A 21797-nucleotide genomic window follows, 5' to 3' on the forward strand; every position below is an offset into this window, starting at 1 on the left:
CACTGCAGCATACCTGCACTAGAACAAGAGTGAGGCCACATTACAGCATTCCCTTCACAGGCGCTAGTGTCGCACCTTTTGACAACATATTTCAGTTTTACCTGCGTTAGCGTCTCACCTGTGGGTGCCTTACTGCATCATTACCTATGCTAGTCTTGTACTTGCTGACATCATACTGCACCATTCACTGCACTAGCATCGTACTTGCTGACATCATACTACACCATTCCCTGCACTGGTATCTCATGTACTGACGTCATATTACAGCATTCCCTGCAATACCATTTCTCCTGTTTGAAGTTTGAAGTTTTTATTACTTTAGCACAGTTACTTAAAACCATTGCTACAAAAGTCAGCATTAACACGTTTATCATATTAAAAAAGACAAAGCTAAAAAACAACTCTCTAGCCTTAATGACCATTACACTTGTAAGGAAACAGTCTTATAGTTGCCAAAGTAAACATATTACTGTGCTAGACCTAAAATAAAAGATAAATTATGACAAAGGATACTAAACCGGGGGACAGAAAAAGTCTGTAATGAGTTTTTGAGGGGGAGGGGGTGGGAACACAGGAACCAAAGAAGGTAAAAAAAGATTGTCCAAAGATCTCACAAATTTTCCAGACCTTGCAAGTACTTGAATGTCTGTGGACGTGAAGCACAGCATGTCCTGATGCCCCATTTTAAATACAAAGGTTTTAAGAGAGACCTAATAGGGGCAGCCAGGGCGGGGCAGCAGCACAAGAGATGCAGCCATGATTCAGAGTGATAATTACACAGTCTGCAAGCCCCCCCTCACTTGTTGGGGCCCATCTGTTAAAGGCCATCGAACGCAGGCCTAGAAGTCGCATAAACATTATGTTCTTCCGTGCCGCTGCATTTAAGTTTTCCTGGAGATAAGATTGCGGTTTCCCGGGAAAGGTACGAGTTGTTCAAGGGAAGGAAAATGGTAGATGCTTTCACAGCCTGAAGGTCCATGCGATGGGCGATTAGTTTGACCTGCTTATTGATAAGTTTTTTCCAGACTAAGTATGGAATGGTGTCTGAAAGAAGAGATAAGTTGTCAATCTCTAGCACTGTTATGGCCTTTACACTCTGAGTGTTCCAGGGGTTACCAGGACTAGAAAGAGTTTCTTTTAGCAGGGATTATAAGGTATTATCTCCAGCTTTTAGTGTCCTTATAAAATATTTCAGGGTGTCTGCCTCACAATAGATTGATTGTCTTTGTACACCCAGCTGTAAACGTAGTCTTGCCCGCTGGATGAAACTTGGGAGATGGAAGATTTTTTTAAAGGTGGAGATTTGAGCGAGGTCAAGACTGACAGAGCATGCGCCGGGGAAGGCCTGATGCCCGTAGGTTAGGGCAGGAAGTAGAGTAGCTTTGATCACCCTCAGAAGGGATTCTGCAGAGGGGCTGCTCAGCGACAGGTTCAATCGTTTCAGGGAGTATGTAATTGCTCCTGCTCTCTTTTTTTCAAGGCGGCTAGATGAGCTGCTGGTCTAGACGTCTCGTTGAACCAGACTCCCAGGTAATTATATTTTAGGGTTGTGTTCATCCTGGCAGACCCAATGTTCCACTTCAAACTTTTCTTATTCTTGCATCCGCCAAATATCAGTACCTTGGTCTTTTCCTGGTTGATTTTGAGGGCATTGACGGTATTGACGGTATTGTATGTGTGGAGCATTCTTAAGGCTCTTTGGAGACCCGATTTTGCATGGTCCATTATTACAATGTCATCAGCGTATTGTAATATGTGCAGAGTCCTTTTAGCAGGGCCCAATTTTAGCGGAAGAAGATTACTGTTCTCCAGAAATGTTCCAAGGTCAGCTGTATAAAGATTGAACAAGAGGGGGGGCAAGAACGGAGCCTTGCTTTAGCCCATCTTCAATAGCAATTTTTGAAGAGACTGTCTTTGGGCCAGTTTTAATTCGCACCCACGTGTTCTTATGCAGGGAGATTAGTGCTCCTAGAAGGCACTGCGGAATCCCCCACTTGTTCAGCTTCCTCCATAGGATGTTACGAGACACTTTCTCAAAGGCCGCACTGTAGTCTATAAAGTAGCAGTAAAGTGGGAAATGGTTTTTTTGTGCTGCTTGTTGACTCAGAATGGCTAGAGTTGTAATATTGTCTATTGTGGAGGCCGATGCCTGAAATCCTGTTTGGTAATAGGGTATGATGTTATTTTCTGCCACCCATTTTTCAAGAGACCTTAGAAGACACCGGGCGTATGCCTTTGCCTCAAGATCTAGTAGGGCGATAAGTCGATAATTGGCCGGTAGCGTGGGGTCTCCTTTCTTAAATATGGGGCAGCGAGTCGAGCCTAACCATGAGTCCAGTAGCTGACATGACTTAAACACGTTGTTATGTAGGGGAGTCAAACATTCCGCCCACTCTTCCAGGGCACATTTGAATACCCCAGCAGGAAGGCCGTTGGGCCCTGGGGTACCGTCATTCTTCATGTCTCGCAGATATTTGGAGACCTCGGCTACAGTGGTCAGCTCATAAATTTCTATTTGGATGGAATCAACATGGTCTCTTAATTCAATCACCACATGGTCCGAGGCGTCATTGCGATATAGCTGAGTTACGTGCAGGGCCCAATCTTCTTCACGAACCGCGTTTCCTCTTGTCTTGTTCGTGGAACGGAGCTTGTTCATGTAACTCCAAAACTGGAACTGATTGTTGCCTTTTAACAAGGCAAATATTTTTAGCCACTCATTCTGGTCTTTTAGTCTCTTGGCCTCCCATGAGAATTTCTTAAAGGCCTTTCGCAGGGAGGCCACATTATTGGCAGTGCATACAGTTCCGATCTCATTTCTCCTGTTGACACCACATTGCTGCATTCCCTGCACTCATTTCTCACCTGCTGATGCCATACTGTATCATTCCCTTATGAGCGTCTCACCTGCTGATGTCATACTGCAGCAGCACTTCCTAATTAGTGTGTCACCTGCATACATCATACTGCAGCATTCCCTGCACTAGCTTTCACCTGCTGATGGCATTCTGCAGTATTCCCTGACTAACTTTGCACCTGCTGACACCACACTGCAGTATTCCATCACTAGCTTTGCACCTGCTGACACCACACTGCAGTATTCCATCACTAGCTTTGCACCTGCTGACACCACACTGCAGTATTCCATCACTAGCTTTGCACCTGCTGACATCATACTGCAGCATTTCCTGCACTAGTGTCTCACCTGATGATGCCATACTACATGATTCCCTGCACTAGTCTCTCACTTGCTGACAACATACGGCAGTATTCAACACAATAGTGTCACAACTGCTAACAAGATACTGCAGCATTTCCTGCCCTATCATCTCACCTGCTGACACCACACTGCAGTATTCCCTCACTAGCTTTGCACCTGCTGACATCATACTGCAGCATTCTGTGACTAGCATCACACCTGCTGACACCATACTGCAGCATTCCCTTCAATAGTGTTGGCCTTCCTGACATCATACTGCAGCATTCTGTGACTAGCATCACACCTGCTGACACCATACTGCAGCATTCCCTTCAATAGTGTTGGACTTCCTGACATCATGCTGCAGCATTTCCTTCACCAAAACACCTGCTGACATCATACTGCCGTATTTACTGCACTAGCATTGCACTTGCTGACATCATACTGTAGCTTTCTCTGCACTAGTGCTGCACCTGCTGACATCATACTGCAGTATTTCCTGCACTACCATTGCACTTGCTGACATCATATTGTAGCCTTCTCTGCACTAGTGTTGCACCTGCTGACATCATACTGCAGTATTTCCTGCACTAGGTCCGCACTTTCTGACATCATACTGCAGCCACCCCTACACTAGCAGCACACCTGCTGACAGAAATCACTGACTAGCATCACACCAGCATTCCCCGCACTAACATTGTACCTGATAATATCATACTGCAGCATTCCCCGCACTAACATTGTACCTGATAATATCATACTGCAGCATTCCCTGCACTAGCATTGCACTTGCTGACATCATACTGCAGCATTTCCTAAAGTAGAGTCACACCTGCTGTCATCATACTGCAGCATTCCCTGCACTAGCAAGATTCATCTTGCATGCTGACATCATGCTGACATCATACCCCTGCATTCCAACACTAGCGTCTCAACCAGTGCTTCACCTGCTGAAGCCAAACTGCAGCATTTCCTGCACTAGCATGGCATCTGCTGACATCATACTGCAGCATTCCTTGCACTAGTGTCTCATCTGCTGATGCCGTACATCAGCGTTCCCTACACTAGCATTGCACCTACTGACATCATACTGCAGCATTCCCTGCAATAGGGCCATACCTGCTGACAGCACACTGCAGCATTCCCTGCACTACCATCTCACCAGCTGATGCCATACTGGAGCAATATCTGCACTAGCGTTTCACCTGCTTATACCATACTGCAGCATTCCGTGCACTAGCATTGCAGTGTTGACATCGTACTTCAGCTGTCCCGGCACTTGCTTTGCACCTGCTTACATCATACTACAGCAGTCCCCGCACTAGTGTCTCACATACCACCAAACACATGCAGCCACTGCATCCGGTTACTCCACAGTTCTTTTTTCTCTGCCCAGCATGGCTCCAAACTTGGTACTTAGAGATGCACATTGCAATTATCTGGAATACTGGAGGTGAGAAGGTAAGTGTGCAACACAAGTGATCCACAGGCCTTTTGTGTTTTACATCAATTGCAATGTTGGTGCCACATACCAGGCCTGGGAAGATTATTGTGTGCGCCATTGGACTTGCTAGTGAACTGACACTCCAGCAGCATCTATTTGCAACTGTGCATGAAATGTCTTGTGATGAGGATAAATGTCATACCTCTGTCCTACCCCTGCAAACACATGCTCCTCTGACCGAGTTTCCCTCCATAGTGCTCTACCTTCTTCCTACCGCTTCCTTGGCCAGGAGGTGGCGGGAGGCATCATGGATGGATTGCAGCAGCAGATTTGGGCACCATGTAGGGTAATTTGTGCACCATGCTGGGATAAAGAACAAGATGCTAGTGCAGCTGTGGTAGCATGCTACCCTTCAGGGTGTCCATGCCGAAGAGCAGACATTGCAGCCGGGTGAGAACACTTAGTTATGAAGTGACTAGTGAGGGGGAGACTGTGATAGACCACTGAACACCTACTTGCTCCTATCTATCAATCACTCAAAGATTTAACAAGTGCAACTACTTACCCATGAGGGTCTCAATCTGCTGGGGTTCTGGGTCTGCGGTTCAGTTGAAGAGCCGGGTCTTAAGGTCCTTACTGAATTGCGGCAGTGATGGTGATTGCCCGAGGTGCAGAGGCAGGGAGTTCCAGGTCTTCATAGTGAGCTATGAGAAGGATCTTCCTCCAGCTGTGGTCTTGTTGATCTGTGGGATGGCGGCCAGGGCCAGTTCAGCAGAGTGGAGATGTCCGGTTGGGGTGTAGTAGGAGAGGCTGTGGTTGAGGTATGGAGGTCTGGCACTTTGGAGGGCTTTGATGGCATGCATGAGAAGCTTGAAGGCGATTCTCTTGTTAACAGGTAGCCAGTGAAGGTCTATCAGTTGGCCGTTGATGTGATTGTGACGTGGGATATACAGCACAAGTCTACTGGAGGTGTTCTGGATGGACCGCTGTTTCTTTTAGAGTTTCTAGGTGGTGCCTCTGTAGAGTGGGGTGCAGTGGCTGAGTCTGCTGCTGATGAGCACATAGGTGACCATTTTTCCTGAACTCGGTGGGATCCACTTGAAGAGCTTGCAAAGGAGGTGGTCTGTTGAAGCTGGTGGACGTGATGTTGTTGATTTTGTGTTTATGGAGAGTGAGGAGTCCAGGATGATACTGAGGATTTGTGCATGGTGCTTGGCTGTGGGGGGGATTCTGAGTACTGCGAGCCACCAAGAATCATCGTAGGCAGAGAGGGAAAAGCCCATAATGAGGACTTCAGTCTTGTATGAAATAAGTTTGAGGCAGCTGTCCTTCATCCAGGTGGCAACTGCCTTCATCCCATCGTGGAAGTTGCTCTTGGCAGATATGGGTTCATCTGTGAGGGATAGAATCAGCTGGGTGTCATTGGCATAGGAAAAGTTGTTGAGCCTGTGGTTTCTGATGATGGCTGCAAGCAGGGCCAAGTAGATGCTGAAGAGAGTGGGCTCATGAAGGATCCCTGAGGCACCCCATAGCTGGTCACTGTGGGTTCTGATTTGAATGGTGGAAGTGTGACTCTTTGCGTTTGGCCATTGAGGAAGGAGCTGATCCATTCCAGGGCTTGGTCGTGGATGCCGGCATTGTCGAATCTTGTACAGATGGTGTGGTGGCAAAGAAGGTGAAGTCGAGGCAGATGAGGGCAGCAGTCTCGCCAGTCAAAGAGGGTGCAGATGTGATCTGTAGAAGCGAGGGGAGTGGTCTCAGTGCTGTTGTTGCTTCTAAACCCCGATAGAGAGAGGTCCAGGATGTTGTTTGTTTCATCAAACTTGTGGATTTGGGCATTGATGGCTTTCTTCATTACTTTGGTTGGGAAGGGGAGCAGAGGGATGGGTATGTAGTTCTTGAGGTCCTTCGGGTTGGCATAAGGTTTCTACAGCAGCGGGTTGATCTCTACGGGCTTCCAGTCTTCCATGAAAGTTGCAAACTCGATGGAGAAGTTGATGGTGTGGTAGAGTTAGGGAGTGATTATAGTGATGGATCTGTTGAAGATGTGGTGATTGCATGGGTATGAAGGGGCTCAGGAGTGGATGCTCTTCATGAGCCTGAGGATGTCTTCAGAGGTGAGGGTAGTCCAGTTGGTCAAGGTCTACTCTGGACCGCATCAATTTGGGTGTGATGGTTGTGGGTAGGGTGGGTGGCACTTGGGTTGGGAAGCAGTTGTAGATCTCCTTGATCTTTTTTTGGAAGAAGTCCTATTGTGGGGTGGTCCAATCGTGGGGCAGTCCAATGCCCTTCTTCAGTGGGGTTGAACATCTGTCCCTCCAGGTGGCACGGACTGAAATGGGTGATTGTGCAGAAAAAGGGCAGATGCTTTACTTCCCTTTCTAGGAACCAGAAATGGAGTGGTGAGTGTAAAAGGTGGGGTTACATTCAGGACTGTGATGCAAGTTGTGGCCTCTTAAGCCAGCATCATTGTCCCATGCTGTGATGCTGGCTTACGTGTAGGGAATGGCCTGGACTCAGATCCCTTTTTCTGTATGAATTAACCAGGTACCACATATTTTCTGAGTTTACAATCACTGAGCAAGTAGATCAGTAATATGGCTGTAAGTGTTAGGCAGGCCTATCTTGAAGGCCCCCAGGATGGGCTTCCTTCTCTTGTGTGGCAGTAACAGGTGGGGTGTTCAGGTCCTCATCAACATTGAGGAGTCACAGGTGGTGCAGGATGGACAGTGTCAAGAACAAGCACTCTGCATAGTTGGTGGAATTGAAATGAAGGCAGGTGCTCTCAACTCCCTTTTATTAGCAGGGTCATCTGACTGATGCACATTACAGCCCGTATGATTACTAGGGCCAGTGTCAATCATCTTGGCAGAGGTCATCTTTGAGTACGTAGCTCATCCTGTGATGAGTGCTCTTCCTACTTCTGAGGTCCCCAGCATCTCAGTGCACTTGCGGAAGCACAATTCTGTTCTATGTGATCATCATATTTTCCTCCTTTCAAGAAAAGTACAGTCGTATGTGAATCCTGGGACAGACAGAGTGCATGAGTGTTTAGCCACCAGGGGCTCGGAGCATGCACATGCCAATTGAACATCAAGAATGGAATTGATGCAGACCTTTCATCTTACTCAAAAGGCTGAGTCAATCCATAGAGTGGTCAAAGATTTTTTGTGTTCATGAGAAGTGAGCCTCTCTCTAAGTTGATTAGGGCACATCTCTATAAATATATGCCCTTCAGTTATCCATAGAGTTTACCTCTTCACAGAAAATGACAATTAAGAAAAGATCACTCAATGATGGAGACAACAAAAGATCAGATTTACTTCTCCGAATCATTCCTGCCTGCAGATTTATCAGGTGCCCACTGTCTGCTTGGAGCAGATTGTTTCCCTCAAATTCTTTCAGGGTGTCACTTGCTCGATGCATGGTTGATTAACAGAGCAAAACTCATATAAAGTGGATGTTTCTCATACTAAAGTTTTTGTTGAGGTTTCAAGCTTGGATACTGCAGAAAGTGTGGCTAACAGCATTGCCTTTTATTAGTAAAGGGGCTGGGTCATCAGACAATTGACATGGAAGAAAGATGTTTCAGAAGGAGAGCTTAGTGTCGGGCAGGGTCTCATTACTGCATTAAGTAGTAGGAAAAGTAGCATCTGTTTTGAAAGCGGGAGCGCTTAATCCTCGCTGCGCGCACTGCTCCCATAATCTTTGCCTGTTTTTCTAAATTGTAAAATCACATTTCTTTCGTTGGACTATATTGCTGTTTTTATTGTTTTATAACGCGCCTACCTGTTTCTTGGTCTTTTACTCCTCAAGCTGCTTTCCACCTCCTCGGTCCACCACAGTAATTAGCGGGCTGTTTGTGTGGAGGTCCTAGGATGCTTGATTCCGGTCCCTGGAAGACACGGCTTGGCAGTTTGGGCTGGACTGTTTCCATGAGGCACAGGGTCAAGGCTGATTTGCATATGGCCATGTCTGAACTGGGGTGGCATGGTGAGCAAAATAACGATGGATTAAACCCAGATCTGTGACTGGGGGTGAATGTTTTGCAAATGTGCAACATTCCGTCCATCATCTTGTGTGTTTTGCTGTTCGCCCTTTTGGGAAGGGTATGCCCAGACTTGGGTCCTGTTTTCACTACACCACTGGAGTCAAGCTATCCTGGCTGATGACGACTGATATACAGAAACCGGTCGCAGGATGCTTGATTCCGGTCCAGGGAAGACATGACTTGGCAATTCGGGCTGGACTGTTCCCATGAGGCACAGGGTCAAGACTGATTTGCATATGGCCAAGTCTGAACTGGGGAGGCGTGGTGAGCAAAATAACGATGGATTAAACCCAGATCTGTGACTGGGAGTGAATGTTTTGCCAATGTGCAACATTTTGTCCATCATCTTGTGTGTTTTGCTGTTCACCCTATGTTGGAAGGGTATGCCCAGACGTGGGTCCCCTGCTCACTATGCCACTGGAGTCAAGCTACCCTGGCTGATGACAGCTGATAGCCAGAAACAGGTCCTAGGATGCTTGATTCCGGTCCAGAGAAGACATGACTTGGCAGTTTGGGCTGGACTGTTCCCATGAATCACAGGGTCAAGACTGATTTGCATATGGCCATGTCTGAACTGGGGTGGCGTGGTGAGCAAAATAACGATTGATTAAACCCAGATATGTGACTTGGGGTGAATGTTTTGCCAATGTGCAACATTTCGTCCACCATTTTGTGTGTTTTTCTGTTTGTGTGGAGGGAGCACTGGAAAGCCTCAGCTGGGGGAACCTACTTCCGGTGGGCCATTTTTTGGTTGCCATTTTGCTTGGGGTGGCGCTCTAGTTCTACTGCTAGCCTGCATTGGAGACTCTATTTAAATGGCACATGGCGCGAGAGCGCAATTGAAAAGTAGCAGCTGTTTTGAAAGCGGGAGGGCTTAATCCTCGCTGCGTGCACTGGTCGCATTATTTTTGCCTGTTTTTCTAAATTTTAAAATCACATTTCTTTAGTTGAGCTATATTACTGTTTTTATTGTTTTATAACGCTCCTACCTGTTTCTTGGTCTTTTACTCCTCACAATGCTTTCCACCTCCCGGTCCACCGCAGTGATTAGCCGGCTGTTTGTGTGGAGGGAGCACTAGAAAGCCTCAGCTGGGGGAAACTACTTACGGGGGGCCGTTTTTGGTCGCCATTTTGCTTGGGTGGCACACTAGTTCTCCTGCTAGCCTCCATTGGAGACTCTATTTAAATCGTACATGGCGCGGGAGCACAGTGTACGCACGCAGCGGGCGAGCCAGCGGGGCGCCGAACGCCAGAAACACTGGTGGAATTGAGCTAGGCGTGCCTTTGTACACTAGAGAGGACTTACTGTCCATCAGCAATCTGGTAAGCCCATGCAACCAGTGACTGGGGGTTTCTTTGGAGAGGCCTTTCTGTTGCTCCAGCTGTGGATTTGATTCTCACCCTTAGCTACCCCCCTATCACCCGCGGTCCCCGCTCAGGCCCTCTATGAAAATCTTGTATCTTAACGTGCGTTCTCTGGCTAAACACCATATGGAAATCTATGATCTAATACAGGACGAAGTTCAGGATGTTTTCTTTTTAACTGAAACTTGGTTGTCAGATGCGATGGTGGCCGAACCTGGTTTGGCGCTTCCCCCCGGTTTTAGCATCCTGACTTTAAATAGGGAATCTAGAGGAAGGGGCATAGCCGTTATTTTTAAATCTATCATCTATCTTTCGCTGCTCATTTGTTAAGGAGGAGGTGGCGGGCTGCGAATGCGCTTGCTTCGGTCTCTCCTTTAGCGCTCATTTTACTATGATAGGGCTCTTAATTAATCGCCCTCTGGGGCCAGCCACGGAACTTAAAACTGCTATCCTTGAGGGTGTAGGCTCTCTGGCCTTGACGGCGGCTAATTTCAGTGTCATAGGCGATTTACATCTACTCTTTGATTGTTCTGCTGAATCGCAAATCAGCAATTTACTTGCTGACTTCACTGCTTGTCAATTAAATCAGCTTGTGGTGGGTCCGACCCATAGTGCTGGTCACCTGCTCGACCCCGTGTTCTTTAACATCTTGTCCCTTACTGTCAAGACTCCCAGCCCAGTATGCTGGTCGGATCATTTCTTGGTCTCCATGTCACTTCCGCTGCATAAGCTTGTTTACAGAGTTGATCCAACAGCTTTGTTTCAACAACGGTGGCACACATTGAATCTGGAGGTGTTTCATGCTATTCTCTCAATTAGTCCCCCTATTTTAGCCAGTGACCCCGACCAGGCATACAAAGCACTTTGTGACTGGAATCTATTTGTCCTAAATTCACTTATTCCAGCTAAATGGTCCAAGGGCCGTTGTACTAATTCCAATCCATGGTTCAATGATTCTTTGGCCACCATGCGCAATAAATGACTAGAACTGGTCTGGCGTAGGGACTATGATTTGGTGGCCAAAAAAGGCTACCAGGATGCCATCAAGACCTATTATAGGGCCATACGCTCTGCACGTCCAGAGTCCAGACAGAACCCTGCCAAGTATATTTTTAAAATTCTTAACGATCTTAAAAGCAGGAAAGATTCGGCTGCTTCTGTAATTACATCTGAGCAGCAGTTTGAGGACCTGGCTACTTTTCTGTGAATAAGGTGGAAGGGATTTATAAGTCCTTTCCTGGGGCAACCACATGTTTTCCTGGCTCACATGGAACCCCTCCCCCCCTATGTATAATCTGGCAGCAATTCCCTCTATCTCACAGGATGAGGCAGCAAATCCCTCTATCTCACAGGATGAGGTTCTCCTGTTAAGTAAGAAAGTCAAATCGGGCTCGCCTACAGATCCTATGAAACCTGCTCAATTTAGGGACTCCCTACCTGTGCTGTTCCTAGGAGGTGGAAGCAGGCTAGGGTAGTTCCTCTACCTAAGAAACCCTCACTGGATCCAGCAAAATTGGAAAATGTCCGTCCCATAACGTTATTGCCATGGGTAGCTAAAATAGCCGAGGCACACATGAATAACACCCTCGCATGCTTTTTTAATGACACCGGCTTCTTGGATTTGTCCCAGAATTGTGTCTGCCTTGGTCACAGCACGGAAACTGCTCTCCTAGCTGTGACTGAACATCTGCGGACCATTCTGGATGGAGGGCGCACCGCGCTGATATTACTTGATCTTAGCCCCGCATTTGACACAGTCTCCCATCGGATCCTTCTAGATCATCTGGAAGAGGCCGGTGTAGTAGTTCCGGCCTTGGAATGGTTTAAATAATTTTTGTCAGATAGAACTTTCCAAGTATCTGCTCCCCCCTTTCTCTCCCGCGACCAGGTCATCAGGCAGGGTGTCCCTCAGGGCTCTTCCCTCAGCCCCATACGTTTCAATCTGTACGTCCAACCCCTAGCCACGGTGGCGAGGGACAACAGTCTCACCATGGTCTCGTATGCTGATGATACGCAGATGATGGTGGCCCTCTCCGACGACCCTACGCAGGGCGCTACCAAATTTCGGAATGGCCTAGCGGCGGTCGTGGAGTTGATAACCACCAACTGCCTTCAGCTCAATGCCAACAAATCTGAGGTGTTGTTGGAGGGGAGAGATCAGAGACTATGGAGCGAGCATTGGTGGCCCAAGACCTTGGGCTGCGCTCCCACCCCCAAGTTGGCAGTAAAAAATCTTGGGGTTTAGCTGGATGCCACTCTCAGCTATCAGGACCATACCAAGAAATTGGCAGGTACCTGCTTTGGCCTACTCCAAGGGCTGAGACCCCTGTTGGGGTTCTTTGATCTTTCTACCCACTAGACGATAGTATAGGTGGCCATCCTGTCCCGATTGGACTATGCTAATTCGCTCCTGTTATGGGCAAATAAGGCAGAACCGACTCTTCAGCAGCGTGTTCAGAACATAGCAGCTTGTGTCCTGCTGAGGATTTCTAGTTCTGCGACTGGGGCGATTCGTCGCCTTCATTGTCTGCCTTTGACTAAAAGGATCGAATTTAATACCCTGTGCCTGACTTTTAAAATCAGCTGGGCAACACCTAGCTATGGTCCCCCAAGTGAAGCGTCTTCGAGCTGGTGGATGATCTTTTCGCTGCCTGGTGGCTTAATTGTGGAATTACCTGCCTACGCAGATTTGTTGTCTGGACAGCTTGATGTCTTTCCGTAAGGCCGCCAAGACCTTTCTTTTTCCTGTAGCTTAATCCCGTTCCTCTCCATTGACACTGCAACTAGCGCCGGGATACCTCTTCGCTGAGGCAGCTGTGCGCTATATAAAATGATTTAACAAAGCATAACATAACAAGTAAGAAATTGGGTGAGTAATGGGGATGAGGGGGGAATGTGCTAAAATGTGCAAACAGGTGTATTTTATTTGCATATGCTAGCATAGTAAAGCCGGACTTATTGGCTCTCCCAGTGCTTCACGTTAACATTAATGGTCTAATGGAATGTAATATATGGCCAGCCCACAAGGCAAGAGAATGAGCCAGAATCATTCCCAGGACATACTACAGCTTTCCTTGTTGAGGCATGATGGGCAACAGTTAGCATTGAGGTGGGTGAGTAAGATCAGGGGTTGTGCTCCACGGAAAGCCAATGGAGGGCAGGGATCATGGCCAAGTTTTATTCTCTACTCCACTCACCCCAATCTCTGGATTCTGGAGTGACACAGTCTTATATTTATAGGCCGTAACTGACACGCTTTATCAACAGCTCTGTAAAGGAATCTGAAAATGACATTGGCACCTCCAAATGTACATCCTATTAGGTCCTGTCCTAACTAATTGAAGCCCCTTCCAAATCCTATTCCTGACTCCAAACACTCCCCAACTGCATGTCATCAGCTCCCTTTCCACACCCTCCAAGAGCCATACCATTCCACCTGCAGTGTTTGACGGCAAATGCAAAGCGAGGAAAGTCCTAAGACGCCACAGCTGGGACAGCTAAGTGCTCACCAAGTACCAGACGCATAAGAAGGCAGACTTGTACAAACGCAGACCCACACATCAGGCTGGAGCCACTCCTTTCTGCTTCCATGTCCTCTACTCCTTCTACAGTCAACTGAGAGCCACCCAAGACCCACCCTAGACCACCATACTCTGATCCCATCAAGGACTCACCCTAACCCATCACACTCACGTCTCACTCTGATGCTACCCAAGGTTCACTATTGTCTCACTCTGATTCCACGGAAAGCTCACTATCATCTCACTCCGATTCCACCCACATCTCACCATTTTCTCACTTTGATTCCACACAAGGCTCATCATTGTCTCCCTATGATTTCACCCAAAGTTTACTGTCATCTCACTTAGATTCCACCAAACGATCATCCTAGCTTACTCTGATTCCAACTAGAGCTCACCATCGTCTCACTCCAAATCCATCCAATGCTCAATATCATCTCACTCCGATTTCTCTAAAAGCTCAAAATCACCTCACTCTGATTCCATCCACGGTTCACCATCTTCTCACTCTGATTCCACACAAGGAACATCCTATTGTACTCCGATTCCACAGAGAGCTCACCATCGCCTGACACTGATTCTACCCACAGTTCTCCATCATCTCACTCTGATTCCACATGAGGAACATCCTACCCTACTCTGATTCCACCGAGAGCTCACCATTCTCGCACTCTGATTCCACCCACAGGTCAACATCGTCTCACTCTGATTCCACTTATGTCTCATCCATTCTACTCCAATCCCATCTCAGCCTCACTCTGACTGATGCCACATCATCCTACCTCATCTCTCTGTAGAAGACATGTCAGCTCACCTTTCACCGGCTCTGGCTCCCCACCCCAGCTGTCTGTTTGCCTACTCTTATAAAGCTATTTATACATAAGTAAAAACACTAATGGATAAATGATTGAAAGTTGGAGACGCACCTCATGTGGACTTCAAACATGCTTTGCGACAGATTGCTTTCGTGCAGCACTTCTCATCATCAGCACAGCTGGAGTCATTTTGGCAGGTGTTATTTATCATACTTGGGAGACACACTATACCAATGTGACCAAAAATGACTTTAGGACAGGAACCAGCATGAACTGAAACCACAGAAATGAGGTAAAGATTAAAATGTGGATTTTACAAGCTCGGTATTTATCAAAACAAACCCTTGATCCCTTTACACAGCACACAAAGCACAGCAGCTTATTTCTCATTGTTCTCATAGGCCATGTTATCTCTGCCTCTCTTCCCTGTAATTCTGCCTCTTTATTCTTTGTCTCTACTCTCAATACATTTTGCCTCTTTGCCTCATGTTCCTCTGTCTTTCCTCCTCTGCCCATCTTCTCTGTGCATCTCTATTTTTCTGCCTCTCTTCCCTCTGCAGTTCTTCCCTCTACTTCTCTGCTACCCATAGCTCTTCCCTCCCTCTGACTAATGAATTCTTGTTTTCTCCATCTATCTTCTTCTATCCTTATTTCCTGGCTTCTTCTCAGACTCCTATCTGATTCTCTCCTATTTAGGTTCCCTTCCTGCCTCTTTTTCTTTGTCTCATGTTCCTGACTTTTCTCTTCTCTTCTGTTGCTTTGCCTTCTCATTGCTACATTCACATTTCCCCCTTCCTACTTCCCTGTACTTCTCTTCCGTTAACCTCTCTCCTCTCTGTGGATCTCTCTGGTTTGTTTCCTTGGTTTCTACTGTTCACTGTCAATCTTCTTTCATTCATCATTCTTTTTGTTTTCCTGTATTGCCTCTAATTCCTGTTACTGTTATCGCTCGCCCCTACTTTTCCTTATCCACTTTCAATCTCTTTTCTTTTCCTCTCCTCTTTCACCGAATCATGAGTCCATTTTTAGGGTGCATGATTTTCAGATCAAAATGATGAATATTCCTCATTGTGTCAAAAAGGGGTAGAGGAAAGTTCAGACATCTTCTACACCTAGGTGAATCAACCTGCTGCCACCTGCATGCTGCATGATGAGGTGGAAGAAATACAAGAACAACAGATACCTGGTGCAATCTGACCCTCACACCGGGGAACATCTACAGCAGCCAAGGCTATAAAGGGAATAGAAGAAATGCTGTCGGTGCCTGGACTGGATGGCATCAATAGAAGTGGCGCTGTCAGTGCCTTGACTGAATGTCATCAATAGAAAAGGCACTGTCAGTGCCTGGACTGGATGGCTCTAATATAAGTGGTGCAGTCAGTGCCCAGCATGGATAGCATCAATAGAAGTGGCGCTGTCAGTGCCTGGAGTGGATGTCATCATTAGAAGTGGCGCTGTCAGTGCCTGGACTGGACAGCCTCAGTAGGAGTGGTGCTGTCAGTGTTTGGCCTCAATGGCATCAATAGAAGTAGGGCTGTCAGTGCTTGGCCTGGGTGGCATCAATAGACGTGGCGCTGTCAGTGCCTGGCCTGGATGGCATCAATAGAAGTGGCGCTATCAGGGCTTGGCCTGGATGGCATCAATAGAAGTGGTGCTGTCAGTGCCTGGCCTGGATGGCATCAATAGAAGTGGCGCTGTCAGTGCCTGGCCTGGATGGCATCAATAGAAGTGGCGCTGTCAGTGCCTGGCCTGGATGGCATCAATAGAAGTGGCGCTGTCAGTGCCTGGCCTGGATGGCATCTATAGAAGTGGCGCTGTCAGTGCCTGGCCTGGATGGCATCAATAGAAGTGGCGCTATCAGGGCTTGGCCTGGATGGCATCTATAGAAGTGGCGCTGTCAGTGCCTGGCCTGGATGGCATCAATAGAAGTGGCGCTGTCGGTGCCTGGCCTGGATGGCATCAATAGAAGTGGCGCTGTCAGTGCCTGGACTGAATGTCATCAATAGAAGTGGCGCTGTCTGTGTCTGGCCTGGATGGCATCAATAGAAGTGGCGCTATCAGGGCTTGGCCTGGATGGCATCAATAGAAGTGGTGCTGCCAGTGCCTTGACTGAATGTCATCAATAGAAAAGGCAATGTCAGTGCCGGGACTGGATGGCATCAATAGAAGTGGTGCTGTCAGTGCCTGGCATCAATAGAAGTGGCACTATCAGTGCCTTGACTGAATGTCATCAATAGAAAAGGCAGTGTCAGTGCCAGGACTGGATGGCACTAATAGAAGTGGTCCAGTCGGTGCCCGGCATGGATTGCATCAATAGAAGTGGCGCTGTCAGTGCCAGGAGTGGATGGCATCATCAGAAGTGGCGCTGTCAATACCTGGACTGGACAGCCTCAGTAGGAGTGGCGCTGTCACTCTCTGTCTTGGATGGCAGCGATTGAAGTGGCACAGCTAATGCCTGGCCTGGGGGGCATCAATAGAAGTGGTGATGTCAGTGTCTGGACTGTATGGCATGGGCAACAGTAAAAAGGACACCATACACGTAGTCTATGATGTAGAGTTCTGCAGAGCACAGTGTGGCACTGAATCCAAATGCACCATCAATACTTGTGGCTAGCCAAGAAAAGTTACTTACAGCCACTGGTGCATCCACGATGTCCAAGGAGCAAACACCTTGCTGCGCTGCATTACAGGGAAAGGGCAGGAATGCACTGCATTTATCCTATCACGTTGCATTCCTGCCTTTTCCCAGTGCTGGCACACCAAAGTGCAAGGGAGCCTGCATTGTAGCCAGGGGCATCTTCCTGAACAAAAGCAATACCCTGAGGCATTTTCCTATTTCTATGTGCGCTGCAGAATGTCTTTCACTTTCCCACCAAGTCGAAGTGGAACTAAATCCTAAATCCAAGGCCTTCCAACAGGTTTAATGGGATTCTCACAGTGGAACTGTTGGTTTGTCAGAGAGAGTAACCAACACTAAATCCCTTGCCTACTAAAGTAGTCTGTGTGATTACATGTAATAACAATTGAAATCTGTAGGCTTTAATTCAGAGTAATACAAATCTACGTTTAAACGCCTACTGACTTTAACATATGCTTTTTACAATCAATATGCCATGCCTACTGTCTTTATCACCAGTCAGGCCTATAGCCTTTATCATTGGCATGTCACCAAACAACTCACGCCTACTCTACTGAGAATACGCTTTCTACAAGTCCATCATCTGACGCACAGTCATAAAATTACAAATACATACAAAATTAAAGTTGGCAAAGCTACATCTCTCTATCACTATAAACAATCTCTACAAAGAGAGTCTAACAAGGATTAATGAAGTGCATATCTTCTATCACTGCAGTTTGTTCAGATGAATCCCCAAACTAAACTCGTTGCCTACTATGGTAATCTGTGATGGTCCATGTAACAAAATACTTGTCCAGAGGGTTTAGCAGTGTAATAACCATACATTCTTAAAGCCTGTTGCCTTTACTGCCTGCTTTTCACAATAAATAGGACAGGCTTTGTTATACCACTGCATATTAGAGAGATCAAACCTCTGAAGGGTAGCATGACATTTTCCAATGAAGCCTATAGACTTTAGCTTTGGTTTTACACTTTCCTTAATACAGATCTATTCAAGTCCAACTTATTTCAAATGATCATGCATATAGTCATGAAATTAAAAAAAGTAAATGTAATAGAGCATGTTAACCCCATCCATGAGATCATCGGCCAACGGCCGACGCAAGCACTACCACCGCAGTGCTGCGCACGTCCGTTGGCCAACACGGCCCGCCCACTCTGCTAAACCACTGCACCGCGGCGGAATTGCCGCCAAGCGACTAATCAATATACAATCTCGTTCAAAAGGGCCTAATAAGAATCATCACAATGGAAAACTCCAGGGATTGTGGGAGGCCAATGAGTTTGTGGATGCAGATCTTTCATACATATATACCCTGGGGACCAGAACAACTTAGGGAATGAGTGAACAAATTCAGGCGCGGTGCGTCCACTGGGGAGTTGGGGCGCAGCCCCCCCGCTCGTGGCTCCCTCGGTGTTTCTGAACTAAAGTAAACTTAATCAGTTTACTTAAGTTCAAAGATGCCGAAGGAATACTGACAATCATGTCAGTCAGCATGACGTCGGACCCCACACCCCTTCAGAGACTGAAGGGGGTGGGGGGTCCGGCATCATGTTGACTGACATGATTGTGAGACCTCGGGCAACAGGCAGCAGCACAAGTGCGCATGAGTGGGGACGGAGGGCACATTTTTTGCCCGTGCCCAGTCATGCGTACTTGTGAGCCCCTCGGTCTCCTAATGGGCAGGCTGCGGGCGAAGAGAAACCATGCCCAAAGCCAATCCTGGCACTGCTGGCAGGGCCAGGATTGGCTGAGAGGGGCTGCCAGTCCACTCCAGTGCCATTCGTGGAGGTGCTATGGGGAGCAGAGGTAGCGCGGACCGGCTGTGAGGTAAGTTTTCTGCTTTATATTTAATTCTCACCCCCGCGCTACCCCCCTCCCACACCGTACCGCGACCCCCCCTCCATCGAGCTACGACTGAGGCTAGTGCCTAGAAGAAGCACACAATAGCTAGTTTCCCGGAACATATATTGCATAGCTTCCAAGCAATAAGAAGAGGGATAACAAAATATTAAGAAGTCGTATGTGCAGAATTCCTTGGTTAAGCAAGACTGAGGTGCATGGAGCTTCTTGGCACTATGAACGTTCATAACTTAGATAAGATGTACCGTGAGCGCGGCAGAAGCTGGACTGTATCCTGGTTTCATAAACATAGTTGTCCCATGCTCACTTACATTGATGCTTCATAGTTCATGGCTGCATGACTACACGTCCAGGCAGTAATCACACTATTTTGGAAAGAGCCATGCTTGGCAACCAGTCCCTCCAACCTTTCAGAGGGAGCCCCAAGGTATGCAGTGGGCAGAGCATCTGCAACGATATGTTACATATGGAATAATACTGTGAGGGACCGAAGGGTCTCAAGCTATAGGATGGCCAGCTTTTTACCTATATGAGACTGTGCGGCTTGCCTTTGGCTGGAGACTATCGTCTCTTCCCTGGTGCGACTCGCCTTGGCTCTGGATTCAAGAGTGAATTGTCTTGTACAAATGCAACTCAAAGCAATGCAACAAAGGGACGAATTTGATGGGTGTTTCCCTTTGTTGTAGATGTCTCTCTGCGCCTCAAAGAATATGTTATTGGTTGTCTTTATTTTCATCTTTAATCTTTCTATTATAACATGGGTGTGCTACAAAAACCTCTACATTCGGGTTTGGTGCAGTCCCTTGTGTTGAGTTAGAGTAGCTGGAGGCATGGCACCGGATATATTGATATTTTAAATGGTGCAGGCGCAAGCTGACTGTTCATTTGCCCCTTTACCACAGGTGTTACTATCAAGGAAATTAAATCAACTATTCGTTGAAACATGACTGACAGATTTCTGCACCCTGCACTAGACACACAAGGCTTTCTCTCTGCATTGAACTTAGCCCAGAGATGTACTTGTTTCTGACTCATTGGGTCATCCAGTGTTGCTTATAAAATGCTTCTGGTGAGCGATATCTGGAGATGTTGTTACTCGAAGGTGCACCGTGAGGCAGGTATTTTAAGCACTGAGGCCTTAGAGGAATGTTGGTTTCCCCACAGGGGGCATTTTCATAAAACCTCACGGTACTAATGTCTCGGATCTCAAGCTCATATCGGTGCTGTTAAGCATCGCATCCTTTCACCTGACAACAAAGAGGCTGGTTGGCTTTTTGTGTAAAAAATCTAAGCTGCAAAATGGATCGTGGTTAGAAAGTTGTGTTAAATTTGCCTTGAAAGATGGACCCTGGTACCCGACTTCGTCCACACCGGCGATGCTCAATGAACAGGGCTGATAAAGGTAAAGTTGTATCAGACGGACAGGTTTTACGTCAGCGACATTCCTGTTCTCGGAAAGGGTGGCCTTTTGGAAAAACATAAAGGTGATTGTTTTCAAATTTCAATTTACCTCTGACAATATTTCTACCGCCTCGTTTACTTGATTTCTTGGAGCTAGGGGTGCACAACACGAACAGCTGTGTACATTTTTATTGTTAAATGCTGTGGACAGTAACATCTGAATAGGTTCTCACTCAAAATCATTTACACTGTTGGTCTTTTCTACAAGTGTTTATGCTCAACCAGATCACACTTACGTGCACAGATGCGTCATTGGCCTCATTTAGTTTCCTGGAATACCAGGTAATTCCCTGATAATTCTATGAACTTGCATGGAATGCTGCTAGGAGAGCACTTAGATTTATGACATTACCACGGGAGAGGGGGGGGTGGGCTCTACCAGATTTAAAGTTTTACTATTGGGCAGCAGTCCTGCAAAACATGGGTGGTTTAGTGGGGGGTGCAGAAATAGATGGGTGGAATGTGTTGGGATCGTTAGCAATCTACGGTTTGCTGCTGGGCCCAGTAGCAGAAAATGTCTTTTTAAAATATACTGAAATTAGTTACTACAAAAGGACACGATTCAAGACACTCCTAGCTGCCTTTACAGTTTGGAAAGCCTTTACTAAAAGATTTGGGTTGGGGCGGTATCATTTCTACACCAGATTGAGAGGGAATCCAAATCTCCCCGCGGAAGTAGTCTCTGATAGTATATTTTTAGAATGGGAAAGAAAAGGAATTAGAAGAATGGGAGACCTAATGGGTCAGCAGGGCGTCTGTCAGTTTTCTGACCTACAAGCTAAGTATGCAATCGATAAAAGACAGTTTTTTAAGTATTTACAGATAAGGAGTCTTTTGCATAACAAACAAGGTGGTGCGGCAGGATTCAGCAAAAATGCAATTATGGAAGTGATTGAGGTTGGCGAGGAATGCACTATAAAGAAATTCTATGCTGAGTTATTAAGCTCAAAAGAGGATGATATTGAAAAATGGGCAAATAAATGGAAAGACAGTTTGGAAATAAGGGAGGAAAGTTTCTATATGTCTTTGGAAATGGGGTATACACTTTTATGCTCAGCATCTCTCCAGACACAACACTATAAAACATTATACCACCTATATCACACGCCTGCAAGGATAGCCCAATGGGGGGGGACAGTAGGAATAAACTGTTTTAGATGTGGAAGCTCAGAGGCGGATTTAATTCATGTATTTGCAGCATGCCCACATCTGCACCCACTTATAAAGAACATACAGGGATTTTTAAATCTAGAATTAGGAATAAACATTCATCTCACCCCCCCAATCATCCTACTGGGGATCAAGGATGAGGAGAGACAACACCAGTATAGCTGGGAACCCTTCTTATTCTTAGCTATGGCAGTCATGAGACTCTGTATTGCCTCTGCATGGCTGGATCCACTACCACCATCATTTCACCTATGGTTGGCTAAATT

The 21797-nt window shown here is 46.8% G+C and overlaps 1 protein-coding gene across 2 annotated transcripts in view; it reads right to left on the reverse strand.

Moving 5' to 3' along the window:
- LOC144764003 (uncharacterized) overlaps positions 1 to 21797 on the reverse strand; it is a 53234-nt gene that overhangs the window by 13549 nt on the left and 17888 nt on the right. The window contains exon 4 of one of the 2 annotated variants that reach the window (XM_078650127.1): positions 14507 to 14668. The exons of the other annotated variant lie outside the window; for it this stretch is intronic. Coding sequence (XP_078506253.1) covers positions 14508 to 14668 — 161 coding nt within the window. The 3' untranslated portion in view covers position 14507. The remainder of the gene's footprint in view (positions 1 to 14506; positions 14669 to 21797) is intronic. 2 annotated transcript variants of the gene reach the window in all.

The sequence above is a fragment of the Lissotriton helveticus genome, chromosome 6 (genome assembly GCF_964261635.1).
Source record: "Lissotriton helveticus chromosome 6, aLisHel1.1, whole genome shotgun sequence".
Taxonomy (NCBI): domain Eukaryota; kingdom Metazoa; phylum Chordata; class Amphibia; order Caudata; family Salamandridae; genus Lissotriton; species Lissotriton helveticus.